We start from the raw sequence: 22,352 nt of genomic DNA on the forward strand, positions 1-22,352 counted from the left end.
GCATGCATTATAATTGGGTACGAACAAGTTCATAGTATCTACCTTCAAGCGTGAGCAGCTCTTCATGTGACCCCGACTCAACGATCGAGCCTTGCTCCATTACAAATATGACATCTGACTTGCGAACCGTCGAGAGTCGGTGAGCGATTGTAACCGTCATGCTGTCATAGGTAAGCGCAAGGACTTGGCGGTTTGCACTCACCGTCCGCGAGAAGCATTATCGAGCGCCTCTTGCACAACTGCTTCTGATTTCCCATCAAGCGCGCTTGTCGCCTCTGTTCCATGGTCAGCAGAGTGAAGTACAAGCAAGCGGCTCACCATCAAGTAAAAGAATCCGGGGGTTACGAATGAGGGCTCTGGCAATGCACAATCTCTGCTCAATTAGCGCGAGCATTCCGATATTCGAACGTACCTGTCTTTGTCCACCACTCAATTGTCCGCCTTTAAGACCGAGTTCAGTATCAAATCCTTGCGGGAGTGTGTGGATAAAATCGAGAATACTGCGGGATTTATCAGCGAGGTAAGAGCGAGAGCAGATATTTGTGACTTGCCATGCTTGGCGGCAGGCATGCTCGAGTTCCGCCTGGGTGACTTGTTCTGGTTTGAGAGCTCCAGACTGTAAGGGTATGTAAGCTGGCAATCGGGCAATCGCACATGTTTACCATTCATATACTTACAACAAGATTCCATTTGACTGACATATTGTAAAGGATCGGCTCTTGACTGACATATCCCATTTGATTACGAAGATCCTCAAGGTTCCATTGACGTATGTCTCGACCGTCAAGGAGAATCTTCCCTGCGGTAATGTCGTAAAACCGTTGTAAAACCGCGAGAATGCCTGAGAGTGTTATCAGTAGAGTTCCTAAAGTGGCACAAAAAGCGCTTACTGCTCTTGCCAGCGCCGCTGGTCCCACAGAACGCATATGATTTGCCAGGTTCCATGTGTAAAGAGACTGAAGCGAGCGATCGTATCATAGGTCTGGTAGGGTATCGAAGTTCCACTTGATCACTGCGAGATTCAGCATGATAGTCATCAAACACAAACTTACAATTCGATGCCTCTCGATGTCTCTAGCTCGGAAGATTTCTCTCTTGGGTAGGAAGCAATCCGCGGATGTCGCGTGATCCATGACTAAATTGTTAGCAAATTCAGCCTTGAGGCATCCACTCACCTCTATGGTTTTCAGCGAATTCCTCATACGTGTGAAGTCACCAGAATATGTCCAAATTCTGGCTGATGTGTAAATTGCGACGACGACCGCTTCCATAACCGAAAATACATCTGCTCGAGACTAGTAGAAGAGTCAGCTGTAGCCACCACTGTTGTGCAGAGATACGTACCACTTTACCCTCAGCAACTTGATCACTGCCCCAGTAATACAGCAAACCAGCGAAAAAGAAAATCATCGATTGATTGCCTCCCATTGAAATTGCCGCACTGATCAACCAACGATAAGATACTGGGTGTGCAGCAAATCTTGTTGAAAATTGTCGAATGGTCTCCGCTTCTCGAGAAAGAGCGCTGATCAGGAGGACAGAATTTGCAGCTTCAGCGATAAAATCGGATTGTTTATTCACGTTTTCGGTTAACCCTTGTTCGAAAGCAGTTTCACATTTGAGATTGACATTACCCAGGACAGTAGTGACGAACAGAGAAGGAAGTACCATAACGGCTAAGCGCCAGTTGAGAGCGAAGGCAAGGATGACGGTGGCCAAAAGATTGGTCGAGCTAGTGATAAATTGCGCGAGAATGAGACCGATGAAGTTGCCGACGTTGGCTGGACTTTGACTGGCGGCTGCCGTCAGGGTCCCACTGCCAGAATCCTGTTGTTCGAAAAAGGAGATTTCCTGTTGTATGAGTGCTCGAACAGACTCACGACGAAGCTCAGATACAATCTGTTCGCCGCTGTACTCAAGGAAAAACCCATGAAAGCCGACGATAACGAGCGCGCCAATAGAAATGATAAGAAACCACAGTGCCCAACGGTTTACGGAAACCTTCATCGCAGCAAAGTCGGGAATACTGAGAGCCACGATTGCGCGGCCTTGGAGCCACGCTACAATAACGAAGGTCGCGCCACCGACCAAGCCAAGCACGATGCCGAAGAACAGGAGCATTCTGACAGAGGAAAAGGCATGGGAGGTGGATTGAATAGGAGGGGGAAGGTCAATGGCGTCTGTAGGAGCTTCACCTTTATAAGTAGGTATGTCGACAGTGGTATTGGCAGAATTTGAGGTGATAGCCGGAGACATGTCGTGAGCGTGGGGTAAAGCCAAAGAGCGGAAGGTTTGATCGGGGCAAGAAGGGTTCATCAACTCATCGTATGTACCCGTTTGCACAACTTGACCCGCAGCCATTACCACGATACGGTCGGCAGAGACGATAGTCGAGAGCCGATGAGCTATGACGATGAGAGTCATCCCTCGTTGGCGTTGCTCTTCAAGCAAAGCGGCTTGAATACTGATTTCGGTGTCTGCGGATACAGCCGAAGTAGCTTCATCAAGAAGCAGACAGTTAGGTTGACGTACCAGGGCTCGGGCGATCGCGATCCGTTGCACTTGGCCACCCGAAAGGACTCCTGTTCGGCCGCCCGAGACAACAGTATGAAGGCTCATAGGAAGATGGCATACAAAGTCATAGGCTTGAGCTTTGACGAGAGCTGATATGACACGTTGTTCAATCAATTGGTAACGGGCGGAAGTAGGGATGTCGATCTCAGGCCGATACTCAAGGTCACCACCAGTGAGACCTATAGCCACATTGTCAAAAACCGTGCCGCTGACGAGTTGAGGGTTTTGCTGGACGACTGCAATTTGCTGTCGCAGGGAGGTGATGTTTAGGTCTCGAACGTCGTGTCCAGCAAACCTGACGGTACCAGTGCCGGTGATGGCGTGCTGCTGATCGGCGAGATCAGAGTCGGAGGATAAAATCGCGCGGTCTTCGTCGGTTAATAGAGTTGCAGTGGCAGGGTCGTAGAATCGCAAAAGCAAAGAAGCCAAGGTGGATTTTCCACTTCCACTTGGGCCTACAAAAGCGGTGAATTTGCCAGAGGGGATGGTGATTGAGACGTTGTCAAGTGCTTTTTGAGCGGGGCGAGAGGGATAGGCGAAGGTCACTTGGTCAAGTTGAAAGGAAGGTTCTGAGGATGGACCGAGATGAATTCCTCCCAGATCCCTTACATCGATGAGAGGTTTACGCGAAATCTGTTTACGTAGATTGCCGATGATGTGAATGGCGGTTGTGGTGGCCACAAGATGCGGGACGATGAAGGCGAAGCCGAAGAACAGGTTGACGTGGTTGTAAAAGGTCTGCTTTATCAGCGTGTGCAAAGTGTCATCTTTCACTCACGGTCATTACATGACCAACGCTTTGACCATGAGCCACTTCAATGCCTCCGTACCAGAAACCCATCGAGTAAACCAAAAATCCACAGCCAAAAGCTGTACCAAGTTCCAATCCCTTGACAGCGGTTTTTTTCCGGGCAAGCGTACGGATGGGCTGAAGCATGCCAAGTTCTAATTGGGAGAGAAGTCGAGGTCCTAGATTAAATGACTGAACAACTCGCACGGAGGACAATATTTGTTCGATTAATGTGGCTGCTTTGCCATCGATTTCGTCAGAAGCACGAGCTACGTAATCGGACCAATAGCCTAACCCGATAAAAGCGCCCATGGTTACAGGTATCAGAGCGAACAAGACTCCTGCGAGGCGGGGGACGTGTACGAAGGCGGACACGAAAGCCTGAGGAGTTTATGAGCGATTGTAAGTGCTAGAGATGTGGAACCTACAGAGAGTATGCAGCTCAAACACCAGATCAAGTAGCCTAGTCTCTCTCCAAGTCCTGTACGTATCGCATCAATGTCTTTACTCGATCGCGCGACGATTTCTCCGGGACCGATGCGATCGAAGAAAGCTTGATCTTGTATCAAGACCGCAGACAGGTATTGTTGTCTGAGGGCATTGGAGAGTTTGATGCCGGCTAATGAGACTGGAGGTCGGGTTAGTGACAATATACATACGTTGAAATATTCGGACGCTCACAACTAAACCTGAATATCGCGAAGCACAAGACAGTGACTATTCCAATCATGGTCATGATCCATCCGCTTTGATTCCCTCGGGTGATGATTGAGGTATTTGTGTCATTGACTCCGTTGGTCCAGTATCCAAAAACGATATCATACCCGATCAGACCTACACCCGCGACGATAGCGGCAACAGTGCCGATCGTGTACAAAGTGTATGGGTGAGTTAGGAAGGCAGCTGGTCTACGTAGGGGCGATTGAACAGGCGGAGCGAACGAGAGGATATATAGAAAGTTGGGAAGGGAAGAGTGATGTGGTTGTAGTGGTTTGGCGAAACTAGGCGCAGAGTAGCCCTTCTCCGTCATGTCGTAGGATGTCATGATAATGACGATATAAGCGGGGATACTGAAGTCCTCAAACAAAGAGATGCCATTTCGCTGATATTAACCTTATATATGTAAGATGTCTGTCTTTGCTTTCAACATGATACGATTGACAGCATAATAACAAACGAAACAGATGGTCTATACGATCAACCATATACGATGCTCGTATACGAGCTCCTCGTATAAGAGTACAGCTAATAACAAACGAAAAACATGGTCTATACGATCAACCATATACGATACTCGTATACGAGCTCCTCGTATAAGAGTAGTAGAGTATAAGTTGATTCGTATAATGAGATGGGGAAATGGTGGCGATCGCCGATCTCACGTTTGGGAAATTCCAGGCACCCCCACTGTTACTACTATATTGTGTCATCTCGCTCAATATCCGAACATCATTGTTATCTCGATATCTGATGTTTGATAATCTTCATGCTTTTATCTTGATTCTTGGTCGCTCCAGAGCTGAATGATGAAGGGCAACATCAATAATGGCTCAGATGAAAAACAAAGAATCTGATCCAAAGGTAACCAGGCAGCTGAATGCTGATGGTGTGAATGAGTAAGACACGAACACACAGGAATGATCATCACGTCAATCCATCCATGCATGTCACACGAGGCAATCATGAGTAAAAGGGAAGAGGTATGGGGCGTAACATGAATAAACGGAATAGAGTTTACAATTATTTGACGAGTGAAAAAGAAGCGAGAAGCAAACGAACAAGTCGAGTAGGTCATGAAACGGATACTCTATACAGCACACAGTACATGAATGAGAATAGGACGAATACACATACTCTTATGTGTTCGTATCTGATCTTTGTATTTCTAAATTCCATTCTCTTCCGGAAAAGACCAAATATCAAACACCTCATTTTATATTTCAACTCTATCTCGTCTTCTCGCTCAGTCCAGCTATTACACCATGCTACCGTTACCATCAACAATATCAACCGTACCCGGCCAGAGAGACCTGAGTGATCTGATTTACTTGTTCATCAAAACTACTCCTAGGAGTTTGACAGTGAGTACTATAAGCTTTTAGTATCACATCATATCGTAGGTGGTTAATCATAAGAATACTTTGTCAGTTCTCATCAGCTTGTGCGGTCGCAACAGAAGGTCTGATGATGGGTATCATACTTGTTCAAGTAAGTGATGATCATCAACCTTTCCCATCCTCGTTCGTATGCATGCATACCCTCGTCCAACATCAACATCAAGCCGATCCTATACTGATCTTGAAAACTCGTAGACGACTAAATACCTTTCCGCTTTCTGGCGCACGGACCCACTTTGGGCTGTGAGTGGGATTGTCCTTGGTGCAGCTACTTTATTGTAAGTTAGACTCATCGTTCTTGTCGTATTGACCGCGTGTGACATTAAACACTGATTGGCTGTATTGAAAGCGCTCAATTCGGTATGAACCTCTGGCAAGTAAGTCATCCTTCCATCCCGATGGATAGTCATGATGTACTGCTATCTTGACCGATAACTCCGTCTTTGTTGGTTCACTTGCTGATCTTGATATCTATCCTTTCTGTTTGGGTATATAGACATACAGACTGATCGACCGAGCTGCCACCGACTTACTCGCCATTATCATCGGTGACATACGATGTAACATGACTGTATTGGTCTTTGTCGGTATACTCAATTTCGTAGCTGCTGGATTTTTCGGAAGAAGAGCTTGGCTGGTGAGTCAAAACTGCGCCCGGTCCTAAAACAAAATATGTTCAAAAGACTGATATTGCGACTATTGCCGGATTGCTTATCGGTCGAAATGTGTAGTTGTCTAAAAAGAAGATATGGTTAGCTATTCCATTGGTGATTGGTATTTTCTCAAGTTTGGGTTTGAGTCTGGGGTGAGTGGAGATCAACATCTCATGACCTCCCCCAATAGAATGGTTGGTATTCGTATGATCGCTCACATCGCACCCTACAGTTGTCATAAAAGGATACATGCTTCCATCCCTCGCTACCAACCCTTCACCAGAGAATTTGATGAAATACGATTCCTGGCGTAAGACCGATAATCGATTGATAGTCATCTGTATCGCATTGGTACAAGATATATTGGTTTGTGCATTGAGTGAGCTAGAGTATTTCTCGTCCTTCTGCGGCGTGCATTTAGCTGATAATTCTATGGATTTTGGATCAGTGACGATCATGTTGCTCAAGGAGAAGGATGGGTTCCAGAAGACAGAGACTTCTTTGTTGAGATTGTTGTTGAAGTTGACTTATGAAACTATGTAAGTTGACTCGTGTCCCACAACAACAGAGCAAGATTAACGTATTAGTTCTACTCTTATAGGGCCGGTCCGGTGGTTTTGAATATAGTCAATGTCGTTGTCGTAGCTTTACAAGGAGCGACGTTTGGTAAGCCATTCTCACCTTTCTCTATCTCCTTCTTGTAAACTTCTAGTTTCAACGAAGTTGACTTGTCATGCTTGTTCAGCCGGATACTCTCGAATCGTCACCTGGATCCTGGGACCCGTCTACTTCTCTTCGATTCTCCAATCACTCAACTACCGTAAAGATGTCCAACGTATCTTGCGTGTAACTCCCACTCCTAGATCCAGATCTACATCAAAGGGCACGAAACGATCGACATTACAAAGGGTTGATTCACCTTCCATGTCGATCCCCTTGACTCCTACTGGTATGGGTGGACATATAAGGGAGGATTCTAGTATCACCGCTGTTGGGAATATCAAAAGGGATTCGAACAATTCTGCTGCCGCTGATTCTGCAGCCAGGAAAGAGAGGACAGTGAGTGCTGGGGGTGGCAGTACGCTGAGTACGGAGATTGTCTTGGACGGTGAGAAGAGATAAGAGATCAACGCGTCTTGGATATGTATGATAACACACGTCACGAAAGCTATTTCGAGAATTTGGGTTGGACAAGAGGTATTCTTTGGTATGGGGGACGCAGAGACGGGATTGATTAAAAGTAATGGAGTAACTTTATACCTTGTATATTCCATGATCATGCAGAAAGTCAAGTTCCATCAGGTCGTCGAATGGTGAGTTGGTGGACATTTTGCGTCCGGTTCCTGTCTTTTCGGAGTCAAAGATCCCCTTTTCCTTCCCGGATTTCCCATCAAGTCAATTGGAACAAATCCAATCCCTTTCCTCCAGGGGAACTTTTCTCTCACAAGACTGGTACAGTACATGTGAATTTCGTATACTCTAGATTGTACTTGTGATCTCTCAAAGTCTTGCTTGGCTCGTTGCGAGGATTTTAAAAACGCCTTGCCGTTTCTTTTAGCGTCATTACCAAAAAAAATAGTTTATTTCTCCATCCGCGCCTGACTTTGTAATGTTCTCACCCTTCTCACGTCTCAGGTCAGGAAAAGGGTCTGAAGGGGTGATCTCGGTTGATAGTCTCCGTTCTTTGATCTAAGGATTTTCAGAGTATTCTGTACCTGTACAAGAAGAAGGAAGACAGAGACCTGCAAATTCGTACAACAGGTAGAGAGAGAGGCATACCAACTCTTCAGTCTAGCTCGGCAGCTAATCTCGTTCTAATTGGACCTACCTAGCCTTCCACTATAGCGACATCTTGTGATCTTTGCTGATGGTCGGATGAATGAGCAGAACGCGCTGTGATTTTTATTTCGCTCATTGTATTATACTTTATGATGAATGATGTCTGTGCATTGATTGTTGATTGTTAAAACGTCTAATCTCAGCCTTGATTGATCAATTAATCACCCGTGCACGATAAGATTATCTATCACCAATCGACAAAATGTCTAGTCTGACAGGTTCGAGCACTTTAGATCAGTTGATTGACGAAGCGATTTATCAGGCATTACAATCCAGTGCGAGATCTATAACTGTGAGTAAATCTCAATACGACACAGTACAGTAGAGCACGGTGTATGCTTGGTTCTGATCAAACGCTGATATCTTTTACTTCAGTGGTACTGCGCTCTTGGATTAGGGCTGGAAGGAATTGTTTTAGGTGCTATTTTTTCTCAAGTGAGTTCGATCAGTCCATTCATCGAGCGTTGTTTGTTATTATATGCTGATGATCATTCTAACCAATTCGATAGGTATATAGATATTACGAACTTTTCACTTCACACGATTCTAGGTACACTCTGTTCCTCGTAGGAATCGGTACCTTGGGATGTATGTGAGTACCCAACAAAGATTCCTTGGTTCCAGTTTTGGCAGGCACTGACTAGTTGATCTACCTCCTACCTTACCAATCCAGCGGTCAATTCGGATTGAACCTATGGCAAACATACATGTTCATCGATAAAGCGGCTACAGCTGTATATATCGTATTAGAGAAAGATGTGTACGCAGATATGACTGTACTGTTATTTGTGGGGATCTATAATCTGGCAGGGGCTTTTTATTTCTCTAGAAGAGCTATCAAGGTGAGTCAGTCAAATCAGAGTCAGCTCATCCATCTTCTTTTTCTTCAAGGCAGTACTGAGACCATGTATGAATGTATCTAGCTGGTAGGGAATAGACGAACCCTTATACCTACTTTGAGTATATTGAGCTTGGCAAGTTTCGCAATGTGTCTTGTGTGAGTAAAATGTAAATGAGCATCAACCACACTATCGTATGTCGCTAACGAGTCGCTCGGTCGTTTATATAATCGATATAGTACCATCTGCACAGGATTCAAGATACCAAGTGGAACTGGCGATTTGAAAGGCTGGTTGAGCAATGTGAACAAATGGGTGATAGCTTGGACGGCAGTATCGGTAGTGACTGATCTATGTGTTTGTGCGACTAGTAAGTTGAATTATCATATTTCCGAAACAGCTAGCTCATTTACTAGTTGAGCTTGATGGCTGATGATACTTTCAACAGTGACATACGCTCTGGTCAAATCTAGAGACGAGATCAAAGCTGCCGCTACTTCGTTGATGAGGAAATTATTCATGTTGACATTCGAGACTATGTGAGTGGGGCACTCTTTTCAATAACTTGTACAGACCTGTATTACCATCCTATCTTATCACGTTCATGTATATATATATATTTTCGTCGATTTGACTTGACTTACCTAATTCTATGATATTATCATATAGGTTACCTCCCGTCACTGTTACATTCCTCTTATTGATCTTCGGATCGATTGAAAATCTCACCATGGGCAATTTCTCCAGAGTCCTCGTATGGACAATCGGTCCATTATATTTCCATTCCATCGTTCATTCTTTAGTCAGTAGACATGATGTCCAGTTCATCCTTCAACAACAACAGCAACAACAACAGAAAGAAGGGATATTACCTTATCATATGAATAATGGAATTTCATCGACCAGCCCCAAGATCGATGATTACAATGACCTTGAGAATGGAAATGGAAATGGAAATGGGCACGGGACGATGCCGATTCAGATGATGCCTGTGGTGATGGATCAAAGAGCAAGGAAGGAATTGGGTTGGGATGAAGGTGTGGATAATGAATTTGGGGTGGCGTTGAGGTGATGAAAGAAATTTAGATGATTGTCCAGAAGATTAGACGGGTAATTTACGTATGATACTTGAAACCAAGGTTAGGTTCAGAGAAATATATAGATTACAGACGTCAACAAATCTACGAAGAAAGTGATGGAGGTCCAAAAGGATGACTTATGACTGATAATAAAATATCTTACCGAAGAGAAGAGCAGAAGATAGTCAGATATGCCAGAAGAGAATTCTTATTAGTAAAATTGGGTAAACAGAGATGTAATGAAATTCAGTTGGAACATAGTCCATCCGCACCCCATCGAGACTGTCATTCGTCTGCTTTAAACTTGAACACGGTCGCAATTCAGACCTTACACTGTCCGTCATCCTGTTTCAGACGTCTGTTGTGCTTTATATCAGTATCTCATCTACGGCCATAGAATCCAGAAAACATCGCATCCCGTCAGATCTGCGCAATTCAACCTGGGTGTCGCTCGGTTAGTACCAAAGTGGGGGACCATTTGGGAATCCCGAGTGCTGTCGTTAGTAAATCTTTCCTTTTTTGTATGGTTCTCAGGAGAACCAGTGATTGGAGCTATTGCATGTAAATTTGGCGAACGATGAACACCCATATCAGTGGTAGAGCGTACGCTATCGAGTTAACTGATACGATCAGATTACCCATGCCGAAACTTGATTCAGATTTGGGGATATAGTTGGAGTAGGCGTGAGTCATGCATTGTACTTCGTGAGATGATAATTTGCGAATGGACTGTACACAGATGATTGTCCAGGAAGTCTTGATGATGTAGCAAACAAATAGCGAGAGTCTTTGTAAGTCTACTTGCTCTTCAACTTATTTTCGAGACTATTCAATGAGCCAAACAATCAGCTACCCTGACTTTACCAGTCACTAGCTCTCGATATGCAGATATTGCGAAAGTTCGATTTGATACTCACGCAAGGAAAGCACTCATGACAGGATCGACCTCCCTTACCACATCTTCTTTCATCTCTCCGTCACTTTTCTGATCTTTCATCTCCTCAGGCCAGTCTTTTTCCGGTACATTAGACTTTTTGAGTCTTTCTTTCGCTAGTTCGATAGCTTCATTATATGCTTCTAGATCGTCTGCGTAGATCGTATATACACAGTTGACACACCCTGACATACAACATTCTATTTGAGGCGTACCATACCATAAAAGTCAGTCAACCAGCTATATATGAAAGCCAGAAGAACACGATACGATACAAGACTGATCACATACCTTCTTCACCTGGTGGAATGGGTTTAGGCGGTATACCGACCCCTTGGACGATCATCTCTCTCGTCCGTCTCCCCTCCTTTCCCTCTGAGGGTGGAATATCCTTCATGGCTGGAAGAGCATCGATGATTTTCACCCCTTGATCACCTAATGGGACTTCCTGGATCGAAGAGACCACAGGACTCGTCGAGCTAGTCTTGAATTGATCTTCATCAGTTTCATTCTCTAGATTAACATCTTCGAGTGTTGACCGCGATCTTTCTCCTACGATATCTTTGAGGGGTGTACGAGGAGGTGGTCGTTGGAATTGGGATAAGAGGTTCAACTCCCTTTGCCTCTTTGGCGGCGGGATATTGGATATGTTCCTTTGAGCATTGCGGGTCTGTATGCGTAGTGATGCTATATTCGGAAGTCGGATGAGAGGTCGCATGGCCTCATCATGGATGTATATTCTTATATCTGTGCTTCGTAGTTGAGAAGAAGGGATGAACAGAGAAAGAGAGAAGATTGGTAATGTTCTTGTAAGTTTGTATGACGGTGGTTGTGGTTTTTGTCGGAATATCGGAGCCCCAATCGGAGTCTGGTGAAATGGTACAGATCAGACGAAAAAAAGTGGGAGTTGTAGAGTGGGATTTCGGTATTCTTCTTTCATCCATCTTTCTAATCTCCTATATTCTCATACTTCTTTCCAAAAAGTACTACAGAACCCCTTAATATACTATCAAGATGTCCGCATTTGCTCCTCGACCCGTCCCCGTGGCTCTAATCGGTCTCGGCGGCGTAGGAAAAGCCATTCTCTCTCAGTTGCTCTCCCCACCTCTCAACAGTCGGTTCAACCTCATCCTCATTGCCAACTCCCGACAATCCATCTCTCTCCCTCTTCCAGGCGGTCAAATCACTCCTACCAACTATCTCCCAATCTTAGAACAACACGGTACACCCTTAGATATCCAATCGATCTTGTCGCTCCTATCTCCTAGTGAGACCTCCGGGGCAGGAATCTTTATCGATTCCACTGGATCAGATTTGATACCTTCCATCTACCCTCAGATACTTGGTATGGGAATTAACATCGTTACTCCCAACAAGAAGGGTACTTCCTCTGCATTATCCTTGTATAACGATATCAAGTCCAAAACTTATCCTAATACACCTACTTTGTATTATGGTGAATCGACTGTGGGAGCTGGTCTACCCATCTTGTCCTCTTTGAAGGACTTGGTGGAAACTGGAGATGAGATTTACAAGATTGAAGGGGTGTTTTCGGGAACGCTCAGTTATATCTTCAATGAGTTCTCAAAGGTCGAAGGTGGGGATGTGAAATTCTCAGAGGTCGTAAAGGTAGCAAAGGATAAGGGATATACCGTGAGTGTTTAGATACTCGTTCGCTAATCATATATTGGGGGCTTCACTTTGTAACTACCTCGAATCGTTCAATTCTTGTATGTGGTGCTTATTGCTGACATTTATCGTAGGAACCTGACCCCCGAGATGACCTCTCCGGAACAGACGTTGCCCGTAAACTCACAATCCTCTCTCGACTGATTCCCACTTCACCAGCACTCTCAGAAGGCTACGCATCTGTGCCTACCGAATCTCTCGTTCCCCAAGTTTTGTCCAACGCTTCTACCAAGGAAGAGTACCTCGAGAGATTAGCCGAAGGTGATGAGTACTTCGATAAACTCCGAGAGGAGGCTAGGAAAGAAGGTAAAGTGGTTAGATATGTTGGAGTCATCGATTTGAAAGAAGGTAAAGTCGAATGCAAACTTGGAAAGTGAGTTGTCGGCTGGTCTTCCTGAAAAGGACAGAGATAGCTATGCATAGTTGGATCGAGCTTGAGCTGAATCGACCTGCTTTGGTATTCATAGATACCCTACAGATCACGCTTTCGCTACTGCCCTTAAAGGTTCAGATAATATCATCTCGTTCACTACTAAGAGGTGAGTCAGGCGAAATGTTTGACAACCACGGTTCAGACGATTGATGTGATATGTCCATATAACACGCAGATACTCTCCCCGACCACTTATCATCCAAGGTGCGGGTGCAGGTGCCGATGTGACAGCTATGGGAGTGACCGTAAGTTGATTGCCTTCGCCTTATATTCACTGTCTAGTCAAGGTCGTACCCTGTACTGCCAGCTAACGTATGTTACATTACCACTTTAGTCCGATTTGCTTAAAATCCACGAGAGACTCACCACCAGATTCTAAGAATTGCTAATGAGAATATTAAATGTCGCACTCGAAAAGGAAGGACGGAAAATGAGGAATGAAAGAACACAAAATCAAATTGATACCGAACTATATATGCTTACACTGAATATCATGCATGCGAATACGATACTCATAGGGAATATCTATTATCACTCACTACTCGTCATCGCTCACTACTCGTGATGTGTGCACACCGAATACCAAGCATACATCACTTGTCATTTGACACTTACACATGATAGGTCTACCAAACTGTACACATTTATACAACGATAACTTCATGATGTAACCATCCCTGAATTATTTGTTCTATCCATCTTTGTATTCTACTCTTACAACAGATCAAGTCCATCCTCTTCGCTTACTAAGCTCAAACTTTTCGCCGTGCTCTTACTTCAAACCACAACTCAGCATCATCATAGTCATAATCTACACATCGCATTCTCACTTAGCCCTTTGAGTGATCCGTTCAATCTCCGACCTAATCTCTCTCAAAGCTTCATTCAAAGCTTTCGAATCTTCATATTTCCTTTGCGAATTCGCATCAGATATATACACTCTATAGACACCAAAACGACCGATTTGATCAGTATATCTGAGGTTACTAATCACTACACCTTGACAGTGCAGGTTAGTTGAAAGGAAAAGACTCACTCTAATTGAGCTTCCTGTTCTAACAGAGGTTGCAAAACCACCGCAACATCTTCGATCTCTTTATCCACCAACAACTCCGACGTGGGTGTTGTGGTGCCACTCCCATCAGACAGACTCGTACCTTTCAATGAATCCGATAAGGTCAATTCGTGAATTCGGAGCGATTGACGTTTAGCGTTGGCAGCTCGTTTTTGCAATTTTTGAAGTGTCTATATGTTGGATCACATAGTGAGTATTTGGTTTTTCCTCATGCAGTCATTGAAGTTATATTTCGCAAAGGTGCATTAGGGTAGATAGGAAAGGAGGCGAGGATACATCTCTCTCGCACTGTACTTACCTGCAATTTGACCATTTCCCTAGCCAAAAAGCCAGCTGCCGACCTAGCCACTGCAGATTGGACTATAGCCTGACTTGATCCTTCTTCGCACGTCAACCCTCCTATTCGCTTTGATAGATGTTCATACTGCGTCAAGAGGGTTAGGAGCTGTTTGTGGATTGATAATACTCCAGGGGAAGGCTCAAATGGGTTATCCGATTCGCTATGAGTTCCAGATCGGAAGGAAATATGAGCTTGATCTCGTTATACGATCAAGGAAAGATGGGAAGAATGTGGACTCACGTCAGATCGGCCAACAAATCTTCAAATTCAGGCATCAACTCTTCTATATTGCTTTGTAAACTCCTTAAAGCAGAATACAACCTTGCGAACCCAGTCACTCTCTGTCGATCTTGCATTTTCTGTTTACGACTGTATATCAATATCACGATCAGCGAATTATCCAATACCACAGCGATGCTAGTACTAAGTATTTTCTCTCTTATGATGGCCGTAGCGCTTCCTAACGTACAACTTTCTCCTATTCTACTTTTGAGGATAGGATATATGAACTTACGATACTACACTCCAACACTCCCTGCACACTCTACATCCCTTGACCTGAACCTCCTTAGGCTGTTGAGGTAGGGGTATACTCCTTTCTTTATCGTGGACTTGAGGGTCCTCACTTATGGAAGATGATATCGAATTCGTGCTCAATCTCGATCTCCTCGTCCGACCCGCCGGAGACTTTTGGTTCGGTTCGTTATTAGTGAGAGTAGGATGTATAGCTTGATCAGACTGATCATCCATCTTCATCCATCCCACAAATCCCTCTTCCACCTCCTCTCCTCTACCGGTCTTCCAATCTGCCACCAACAACAACGAACATTTCTCTCGTCGAGTGCCAGGTGGTAGACCGCCTTGAGAATTGGTGGATGTAGCGTCGGGATTGGCAGGTGCAAACAACTGGATCTGGACCGCCAACAATGCTGGGGGAGTAGGGGGTAGAGAACATACTATACGACCGCATAAGCGACAGTGATGTTTACGATTAGAAAGTGAAAATGATGATCTGCAGATATATCGGTCAGTCAGGTTCCTCGCTCGTCGATAGGGTACAAGAGAAAGATACAATGAACGGGAATGCCTGTCTGCACAGCATGACTACTCACTGGCATATGCGACACTTTTTCACTTCACTATCGTCCTCCCACTTTACTATCGCCTGTTCAGCGGCTATATCAGACACGCAATTCAATCAGCCTGAGCTTAATCGTATGTAGAAGAAGAGGAGAATGCTTACCTCTCTTTTTCCCTTCTTCACCTCCGGGTCCAGGTCCACTCTTAAACCCTTTCCATACGTCTTTCGGTTTCAACGCATCCAAAGCCCCGTCTATCGAAAGTAACGATTTCCGACGATCGTTACCGCCAGAACCAGATGCCAGACTTGATATTGAGAATGTAGACGAGGACGATCTCGTGAGTGTGGGTATGGTAGGTAAAGAATTGGGAACTGTTGGGTTGAAATGAAGGTCGACGAGCTATTGGATGACGTGTGTTAATCAGTCAAACAGAACCTTGCCATTGATCCCATCATCTCAGAATCTTGCACAGTCTGATTTCTTATTACGATTATGGAACAATTAGATTCACCTTTGCCCACCTTCTTCCCAATCTCCCTTCCTCCCTCTCCCTTTCTTCTCCTTTAATCTTTCTAGCCAGAACGAACTCCTCCGTCCTATCATGTTTCACCCCCTGAGGCTGGAACCCAATCTTATATGGCATTCCAGCCGATTTCGTCGTCGCCTGTTTGGTCAAACTTGCAGATCGACTTATAGACGGTGATTTGCCTAATGATATTCCGAATGATGATGTCCTCCTATGACTGATTGGATTTGAAGCGGTGGAAGAGTTTCGGCGATGTCCTGATGGGATAGAAGGTGCATTGGGATTAAGATGGGATGGACCATGTAGGGGTAACGAGCTGGTACTTCCATTAGCACTTCCATTGAGTTTCGATGTCAATGCTGACGAGCCAGTGGTAGTAGTTGGTGTAGAAGTGGTAGAATTGCTATGACCTAGTCTAGATAGATTGGCAGGCTGAGGTATTTTCCTTTGAACTGGCAGAGCAGGTGTAGAAGTGGTATGGTTGATATTGGGTGGAAGTGGAATGGGGGAAGGTGAGATAGATAATGCTGAGCCAGATACTGCCGCTGGACCTCCGAATCTCTCTTCAGGTGATGAAGGTATACTCGCTTGACCTTGTACCGAGGGGGTAGATGTAGATGCAAAACTATTAGATCTCGATCCAAACCCTTCTCTGTTGAGATTATTCGACACTTGACTGGCGACGCTGGCTACTCCATTCAAGGTATTAGTGAGGAACTCTCTAGATCGACCTTCACCCCTTGGTGCCCAGGTGGATAACCATTGTTGAGCCTTATCAGCTGCCAAGCCGATATCGAACCCTCCCTGTCCCTGGGTTGGGGTGTTAGGGCCAGAGGCAGTTGATGATGCAGACGAAGCTGATCGAGTGCGCTGTACATCCGGAGGAGGAGCGATCAAGGCTGGAGAAGAGATGGATGAGGATGAGAACGAAGGTCGGTCGCTTCTTTTGGGGACTGTAGCTGTCGCTGAACCGAATCTACGACGTGGAGGATCAGGTGGAGGAGGGGTGGTGGTGAGTTGTGGTAAGGATGGGGTGATGCTCATCTTTCTTGTTGGTGTTGGTGCTGGTGGGATGATGATGCTGAGCTATGACATGGTGGTATGTATGTGTTGTGTTATGATTACAGGTTATAAGAATGATAGATATGGTACAAGGTTACCATGCGCACGGGCCGGCTACAACAGGCATAGACGATGGCGACACCCAACGATAACTCGGGATCCACGTGGGGAGCTCAAGTCGTTCCTGGCATAAGCCAAGGCACCAACCAATATCGATGAAAACAGAAAATGTTAAATGTCCAAAGCAGCTCCTCTCCGTTCCAGAGGCAATATCAACGAGTAGAGTCCACTTGTAGTGAATATCCATACCACCCACTAAAACACCCGCAACAAGACATAACGTACCATGGGCCGATCAGCAAAATTCACCAAAAGACCTTCGAAAGAAGCCAAAGCTCGATCCAAGATCGCTCAATCGAATGCCAAACCCCTCCCACCACCTAGATCACCCAGTCCTCCACCGCAGACCGAAGCAGGAGGAGACGTAGACAAGGGGAAGAAGAGGAGGAAGTTGATGAGAGCTAAAGTTGACAAGGTGGGTGAGATCGATGATCGCAGATGGGCCAGGTGGATATATCGATCAGCACTAAAATAATAATGGTTCTATCTTGTTTCATCTGCGCTTCGACCATTGTAGAAACTGGGCAAAGCATGATTCAACCAAGACCTCGCCATTGACATTCGTTGAAGACCGCCCACCATCCTCACAGGTGAAGACCTGACGCATCCTTAGCTCATCGATTTCAACTAGACTATCTCTGGAGGAATAGAGGATAGACCTTGTACAGTATGTTGTACGTCTATCCAATGAACCGACAGAACTATGCAATGCATCGTTCTTAATGTGTTCTGCGGCAATAAGAAATATATACGTATACAAGATAATCACACTGTTTTAGCCTATCATGCAATTCGAAGATATATATTCCGATACCTCTACAACTTCTTAGCTTTCACCTGTAACCATATCCTATACATCTGTTTCTTCTCTTTCCTGTTAACGATCTAAAGTCGCACCAAGCAGGTATCAGCACTATTTATCATCGACCTTGCTCAACAGATTCATCAAACTTACTAATCGTCTATCTTCTCCTAGCTGTAAAACCTCGAACATCTTTTGCCTCTCCTCAGCCTCTCCTTCGATTGTGGGTGTGAGGGTTGGAGGCTTAACCAACATCCCTTCTAATTCCTCTTTCTCAAAGAAATATACCCTCGTACCGTCTCCTCTGATATACAGGTTGGGTGTCTCGGGATCTAAGAGACGGTTCTTCTTTATTCGTAATTGGGCGAGATCATGTCGTCCGTAATCTCTGATCAATAGGAGACCACCTGGTTTTAATGCCTATAATGTGGAATGAAACCAAAAAAGCATTAATCAGCATACATACATACATACATCATACACTGTTGTTCGAGAGATTCTGTGTCGAGTTCACTCACAGTATACAGATTATGTATAGCCTGATCCCATTCTCTGGGATGTAAAGCAGATAAAACGAAAATCACCGATATCACATCTACACTTCCTGGCTGAATACCTTCAGGCAATGAATAAGTCTTTTTATCTGACAATTCTAATTTCGACAGGTCTAACTCTTCTTCTGTACTATTAAATGTGTTCTGCTCACCAGCTGAAGTGCTAGGCTTCGAAGTGATATCCCATACACTTGCGTGTAATTCACCCAAACCATGTTCAGCCCTTGGGTACATCTTATTTGATTTGACCACCTCAACCGCTTTCTTCGAATAGTCCGTGGCGTATATTTGTAAATGGGGGTTTTCGTTCCTCATCAATAAGGGAAATACGGTGTTTCCTGCGCCCTATATTCCATCAAACATCTCCTGATCAGCTTCGGGCTTTTCTTATAATGTCACATTCTTGTAATTTGACGACGTTTGGTAGATAAGAGGAAGGGGGGAATAACATTATACTTACACATCCAACTTCCAACACTATCTTCGGACCAGCCTATATCCAACCAAGATCAGTATCAGCATCATCTTCCCTACATCATACGACACAGACTGTATTTTACAGTGATAGATGTGTCACTTACATCAGCTTCACTGCATTCAACCAACTCTGGGAATTCCAATCTCAGCCACCCTCGATCTTTGAAAAAACCATCTTCATGATTGGAATAAAACTTGTTCCAGTAATGTTCAGGTTTCGAGTTGTAGCCGTCTATCAAATGAACGTCCCCCGAAATCAATCAGCTTGATCGCTCGGTACAAGTATAGGTACAGGTGATGGATTGATATATTGGTGAATTTTGCACTCACCTCTCAGATTCTCAGCTACGGGACTAGACCGATGTAATTCCATTATTTCCTCTGCTTTCAGTTTGAAATCTTCTGGTAGAGTTACGTGGTCCCTATGTGTATCTCATCATGTCAGTATATATACAGGTGGGGATATAGCGAGTTCGCCTGAGTGAGTAACAGTCCTCTGCCATGTTTTAATAAGTCTCCTTTACGATATACTTGTTGATCACATCCCTTCCTTGATGAGATATATGAAGTCTTTTAGAGATACCACTCACCAAGCATTATGTTCAAACACATCTTTCTCATCATCCAACAACCTCGCTCCGAAAGTCGATCCTACAGGTGGTCCATTGGGTTTCAACCATTTATCGGCCACTTTCAACTTTGCCGGTACAGGTTCAGGTGCGATCAGCGAAGAGGTTGAAGCTGAAGTCGAAGTCGAAGCTTCCGGCTGAGGGTTTTCTTCTGACATCGTGGTTGTAGAATACGGTGCTCTGATGGAGTATGGTCTAGCGATCGCTGTGATAGATTTATATCTGCCTGATAATCTAGTGGTAATCCTTGGCAGCATGTAGCGTCGACTTGTTGAGCTTGCTGTCTTCTCCTCCCAGTCTATTGTATCTCTCACTTCCTCTCTTCATCTCTACGCATCAACAGACTACTAACAGGTGGACCAGAAATTATCGCGTTGATCGACCATTATCACGTGATATGTATGCCCCAATCCAGGAACTGTAATCGTTCTAATCCCTTTGATCAGTTTCTAATAAGCATTACAAAGCCCCAGGTAAATTTGTAATCCAGCTCGGCAGTACTCGGCCGAATTGGACCGTGATGGTAAAAGGAGGGTTTGACGTAGTGGTGGTAGTGAGTGTGCTAAAAGAGAAAGAGAGAGACAGAGAGGAGCACAAAGAGAAACCCACAGTACAAACCAATCCACGACGTTGTTGTTTTAATTCTAACATCTTACCTCTTACATCTCTTACTCTTCATCGCTCACCTGAACCTTACAAACCACCAAAATGATCTCTGCACCTCTCCGAACCTCCGTTGGATCAGCTTTACGATCAGCTGCCGCTTCCTCCAAGGTGAGTCTTCGCTGTGGAGTGCAACTCCGAAAGACAAAACGTTTGCTGACTGAATCATTGCTTCCCTTCTTATCATCTCACTCATTGTGCAATCGTCGTACTACTACCATATACTCGATATCGCATCACACAGCGAGCACCTGTCTCTCGATCTATGGCTACCCTCGTCGACGAGAAGCGAGTGAGTATTGGAATTTCATCGGTTTTCTTCGGGGTAATCAATATCCTACGTGTTGCTGAGTACTGACTTGATCGTGATCTCCTTAGCTCCCTGCTAAATTCGGTGGTACGTTTACACAAGGACTCGTCGTGTAATACAAGGGAACAGCTGGGATTGAACTGATTGTTGATTCGTGTTTTGGTGTTTTCTTAGGCAAATACACCGTAACCCTCGTACCAGGTGATGGTATCGGTAAAGAAGTCGCTGATTCGGTCAAAGAGATCTTCGAAGCTTTGAAAGTACCTGTTCAATGGGAACAATACGATGTATCGGGTGAGACTACAGGTGGAGATGATTTGTTCCAACAAGCTATGGAGAGTTTGAAGAGGAATAAAGTTGGTTTGAAAGGTGGGTGTTAAACACTTTCTTTTTGTGGTTATACCTATCTCCTCAAACCTACCATATCTCAGCTTACGATCTTTTAAACTCACGCTAACCCTTTTTTAACTCCATAACTCCTAGGTATCCTCTACACCCCAATCGACCAAACAGGCCACAACTCATGGAACGTCGCCATGAGACAACAACTCGACATTTACGCTTCCGTCGTAGTCTGTAAATCGTTACCTGGTTTCCCAACAAGACACGATAATGTTGATTTCGCCATCATCAGAGAGAACACCGAGGGTGAATACAGTGGTTTGGAACATCAATCGTACCCTGGTGTCGTAGAGTCTTTGAAGGTTTCAACGAGGGCAAAGGCGGAGAGAATAGCGAGATTCGCCTTTGATTTCGCTGTCAAAAACAACAGAAAGGTGAGTTTGTGATTAACAACGACCACGTATATCCTCCTTGAGTTGAGTGGTTTCATCAAATTTATAATATAAAGCTGAAGATTTGGGTTCTTGCCTTTTTGTCGAATATAGAAAGTAACCTGTGTCCACAAAGCCAACATCATGAAACTTGGTGATGGTCTTTTCCTCAACACCTGTCGACGAGTTGCCGAACAAGAATACGGTCATACCGGTATCAAGTTTGAGGCTATGATCGTTGATAACACCGCCATGCAACTTGTATCTAAACCTCAACAATTCGATGTCATGGTTATGGTGAGTTACATTCTGCATAACAACCTAGTCACGATTGTGGTGCTAACATCTATTATCCCTCTTCTGTAGCCCAACGTGAGTTTGATTACCCATATCAAGATCAATGATGGTAATGCAGAATTGTGAATGGTGCTGATGACATTTTGGATTGGACCGGACGTAGTTATACGGTACCATCTGCGCCAACATCGGTTCAGCCTTGGTAGGTGGTCCAGGTATCACGCCCGGATGTAACTTTGGTCGGGAATACGCCTTGTTCGAACCTGGTTGTAGACATGTCGGTAAAGATATCATGGGAACCAACAAAGCCAACCCTACTGCCTTGATCTTATCTTCTACGATGATGTTGAGACACTTGGGATTGGAATCTCAAGCGAACTTGATCGCTGGAGCTACGTATGATTTGGTTAAGGAAGGTAAGATCAGAACTGCTGATTTGGGAGGTGAGTTATTCTTCTGATTATTGATGGACGAAACAAGAAATGGGGAAATACTAAATTTATATTGTTATTACTTCGTTAAATCGTATATAGGTTCAGCAACCACTACCGATTTCACCAAGGGATTAATCCAACGACTCCTTTAATCATGACCAAATGAGGTGGATTGTCAATACAAGGCGTGAATACGAAAAAGCTGTTATGGATGAAATCAGTGATTACATAAATATAAGACTGTGACATCTCTTGGTTTCG

The 22,352-nt window shown here is 44.6% G+C and overlaps 9 protein-coding genes and 1 non-coding gene across 10 annotated transcripts; 6 read left to right on the forward strand and 4 right to left on the reverse strand.

The window, feature by feature from the left end:
* Positions 1-7: 7 nt before the first annotated feature.
* On the reverse strand, positions 8-4,409 carry V865_005547 (uncharacterized protein; the record flags this gene model as incomplete). Its single annotated transcript, XM_066229318.1, has 11 exons — positions 8-38; positions 203-275; positions 319-500; positions 552-616; positions 678-841; positions 891-1,074; positions 1,176-1,295; positions 1,345-3,207; positions 3,353-3,745; positions 3,793-3,992; positions 4,046-4,409. 11 exons carry the CDS (start codon positions 4,407-4,409, stop codon positions 8-10), a joined length of 3,639 nt encoding a protein of 1,212 aa, XP_066085415.1.
* A 937-nt stretch (positions 4,410-5,346) lies between these two features.
* Positions 5,347-7,256, forward strand: V865_005548 (uncharacterized protein; the record flags this gene model as incomplete). Its single annotated transcript, XM_066229319.1, has 10 exons — positions 5,347-5,445; positions 5,513-5,572; positions 5,677-5,759; positions 5,831-5,858; positions 5,978-6,118; positions 6,213-6,273; positions 6,367-6,513; positions 6,583-6,673; positions 6,736-6,800; positions 6,880-7,256. 10 exons carry the CDS (start codon positions 5,347-5,349, stop codon positions 7,254-7,256), a joined length of 1,152 nt encoding a protein of 383 aa, XP_066085416.1.
* Positions 7,257-8,175: 919 nt separating this feature from the next.
* On the forward strand, positions 8,176-9,884 carry V865_005549 (uncharacterized protein; the record flags this gene model as incomplete). Its single annotated transcript, XM_066229320.1, has 8 exons — positions 8,176-8,265; positions 8,349-8,408; positions 8,483-8,565; positions 8,647-8,815; positions 8,897-8,970; positions 9,052-9,182; positions 9,261-9,351; positions 9,482-9,884. 8 exons carry the CDS (start codon positions 8,176-8,178, stop codon positions 9,882-9,884), a joined length of 1,101 nt encoding a protein of 366 aa, XP_066085417.1.
* Positions 9,885-10,277: 393 nt separating this feature from the next.
* On the forward strand, positions 10,278-10,393 carry V865_005550. The gene has a single exon (XR_010725589.1). It is a non-coding gene; the product is annotated as a 5S ribosomal RNA (ribosomal RNA).
* Positions 10,394-10,688: 295 nt separating this feature from the next.
* V865_005551 (uncharacterized protein) lies at positions 10,689-11,543 on the reverse strand (the record flags this gene model as incomplete). The annotated part of the gene is made up of 3 exons (XM_066229321.1): positions 10,689-10,716; positions 10,809-11,025; positions 11,117-11,543. The coding sequence occupies 3 exons, from the start codon at positions 11,541-11,543 to the stop codon at positions 10,689-10,691; spliced, it is 672 nt and encodes a 223-aa protein (XP_066085418.1).
* Positions 11,544-11,839: 296 nt separating this feature from the next.
* On the forward strand, positions 11,840-13,326 carry V865_005552 (uncharacterized protein; the record flags this gene model as incomplete). Its single annotated transcript, XM_066229322.1, has 5 exons — positions 11,840-12,478; positions 12,589-12,887; positions 12,982-13,053; positions 13,123-13,192; positions 13,282-13,326. The coding sequence occupies 5 exons, from the start codon at positions 11,840-11,842 to the stop codon at positions 13,324-13,326; spliced, it is 1,125 nt and encodes a 374-aa protein (XP_066085419.1).
* Positions 13,327-13,773: 447 nt separating this feature from the next.
* V865_005553 (uncharacterized protein) lies at positions 13,774-17,014 on the reverse strand (the record flags this gene model as incomplete). The annotated part of the gene is made up of 8 exons (XM_066229323.1): positions 13,774-13,888; positions 13,984-14,192; positions 14,321-14,522; positions 14,603-14,731; positions 14,877-15,374; positions 15,475-15,538; positions 15,606-15,843; positions 15,956-17,014. 8 exons carry the CDS (start codon positions 17,012-17,014, stop codon positions 13,774-13,776), a joined length of 2,514 nt encoding a protein of 837 aa, XP_066085420.1.
* A 364-nt stretch (positions 17,015-17,378) lies between these two features.
* Positions 17,379-17,627, forward strand: V865_005554 (uncharacterized protein; the record flags this gene model as incomplete). Its single annotated transcript, XM_066229324.1, has 1 exon — positions 17,379-17,627. One exon carries the CDS (start codon positions 17,379-17,381, stop codon positions 17,625-17,627), a length of 249 nt encoding a protein of 82 aa, XP_066085421.1.
* Positions 17,628-17,968: 341 nt separating this feature from the next.
* V865_005555 (uncharacterized protein) lies at positions 17,969-19,772 on the reverse strand (the record flags this gene model as incomplete). The annotated part of the gene is made up of 7 exons (XM_066229325.1): positions 17,969-18,037; positions 18,108-18,374; positions 18,473-18,853; positions 18,969-19,001; positions 19,090-19,217; positions 19,316-19,407; positions 19,576-19,772. The coding sequence occupies 7 exons, from the start codon at positions 19,770-19,772 to the stop codon at positions 17,969-17,971; spliced, it is 1,167 nt and encodes a 388-aa protein (XP_066085422.1).
* A 550-nt stretch (positions 19,773-20,322) lies between these two features.
* Positions 20,323-22,243, forward strand: V865_005556 (isocitrate dehydrogenase, NAD-dependent; the record flags this gene model as incomplete). The annotated part of the gene is made up of 9 exons (XM_066229326.1): positions 20,323-20,388; positions 20,522-20,569; positions 20,656-20,674; positions 20,762-20,956; positions 21,071-21,363; positions 21,475-21,657; positions 21,727-21,732; positions 21,821-22,100; positions 22,191-22,243. The coding sequence occupies 9 exons, from the start codon at positions 20,323-20,325 to the stop codon at positions 22,241-22,243; spliced, it is 1,143 nt and encodes a 380-aa protein (XP_066085423.1).
* Positions 22,244-22,352: the final 109 nt, after the last annotated feature.

Source organism: Kwoniella europaea, chromosome 1 (assembly GCF_036810445.1).
Source record: "Kwoniella europaea PYCC6329 chromosome 1, complete sequence".
Lineage (NCBI taxonomy): Eukaryota > Fungi > Basidiomycota > Tremellomycetes > Tremellales > Cryptococcaceae > Kwoniella > Kwoniella europaea.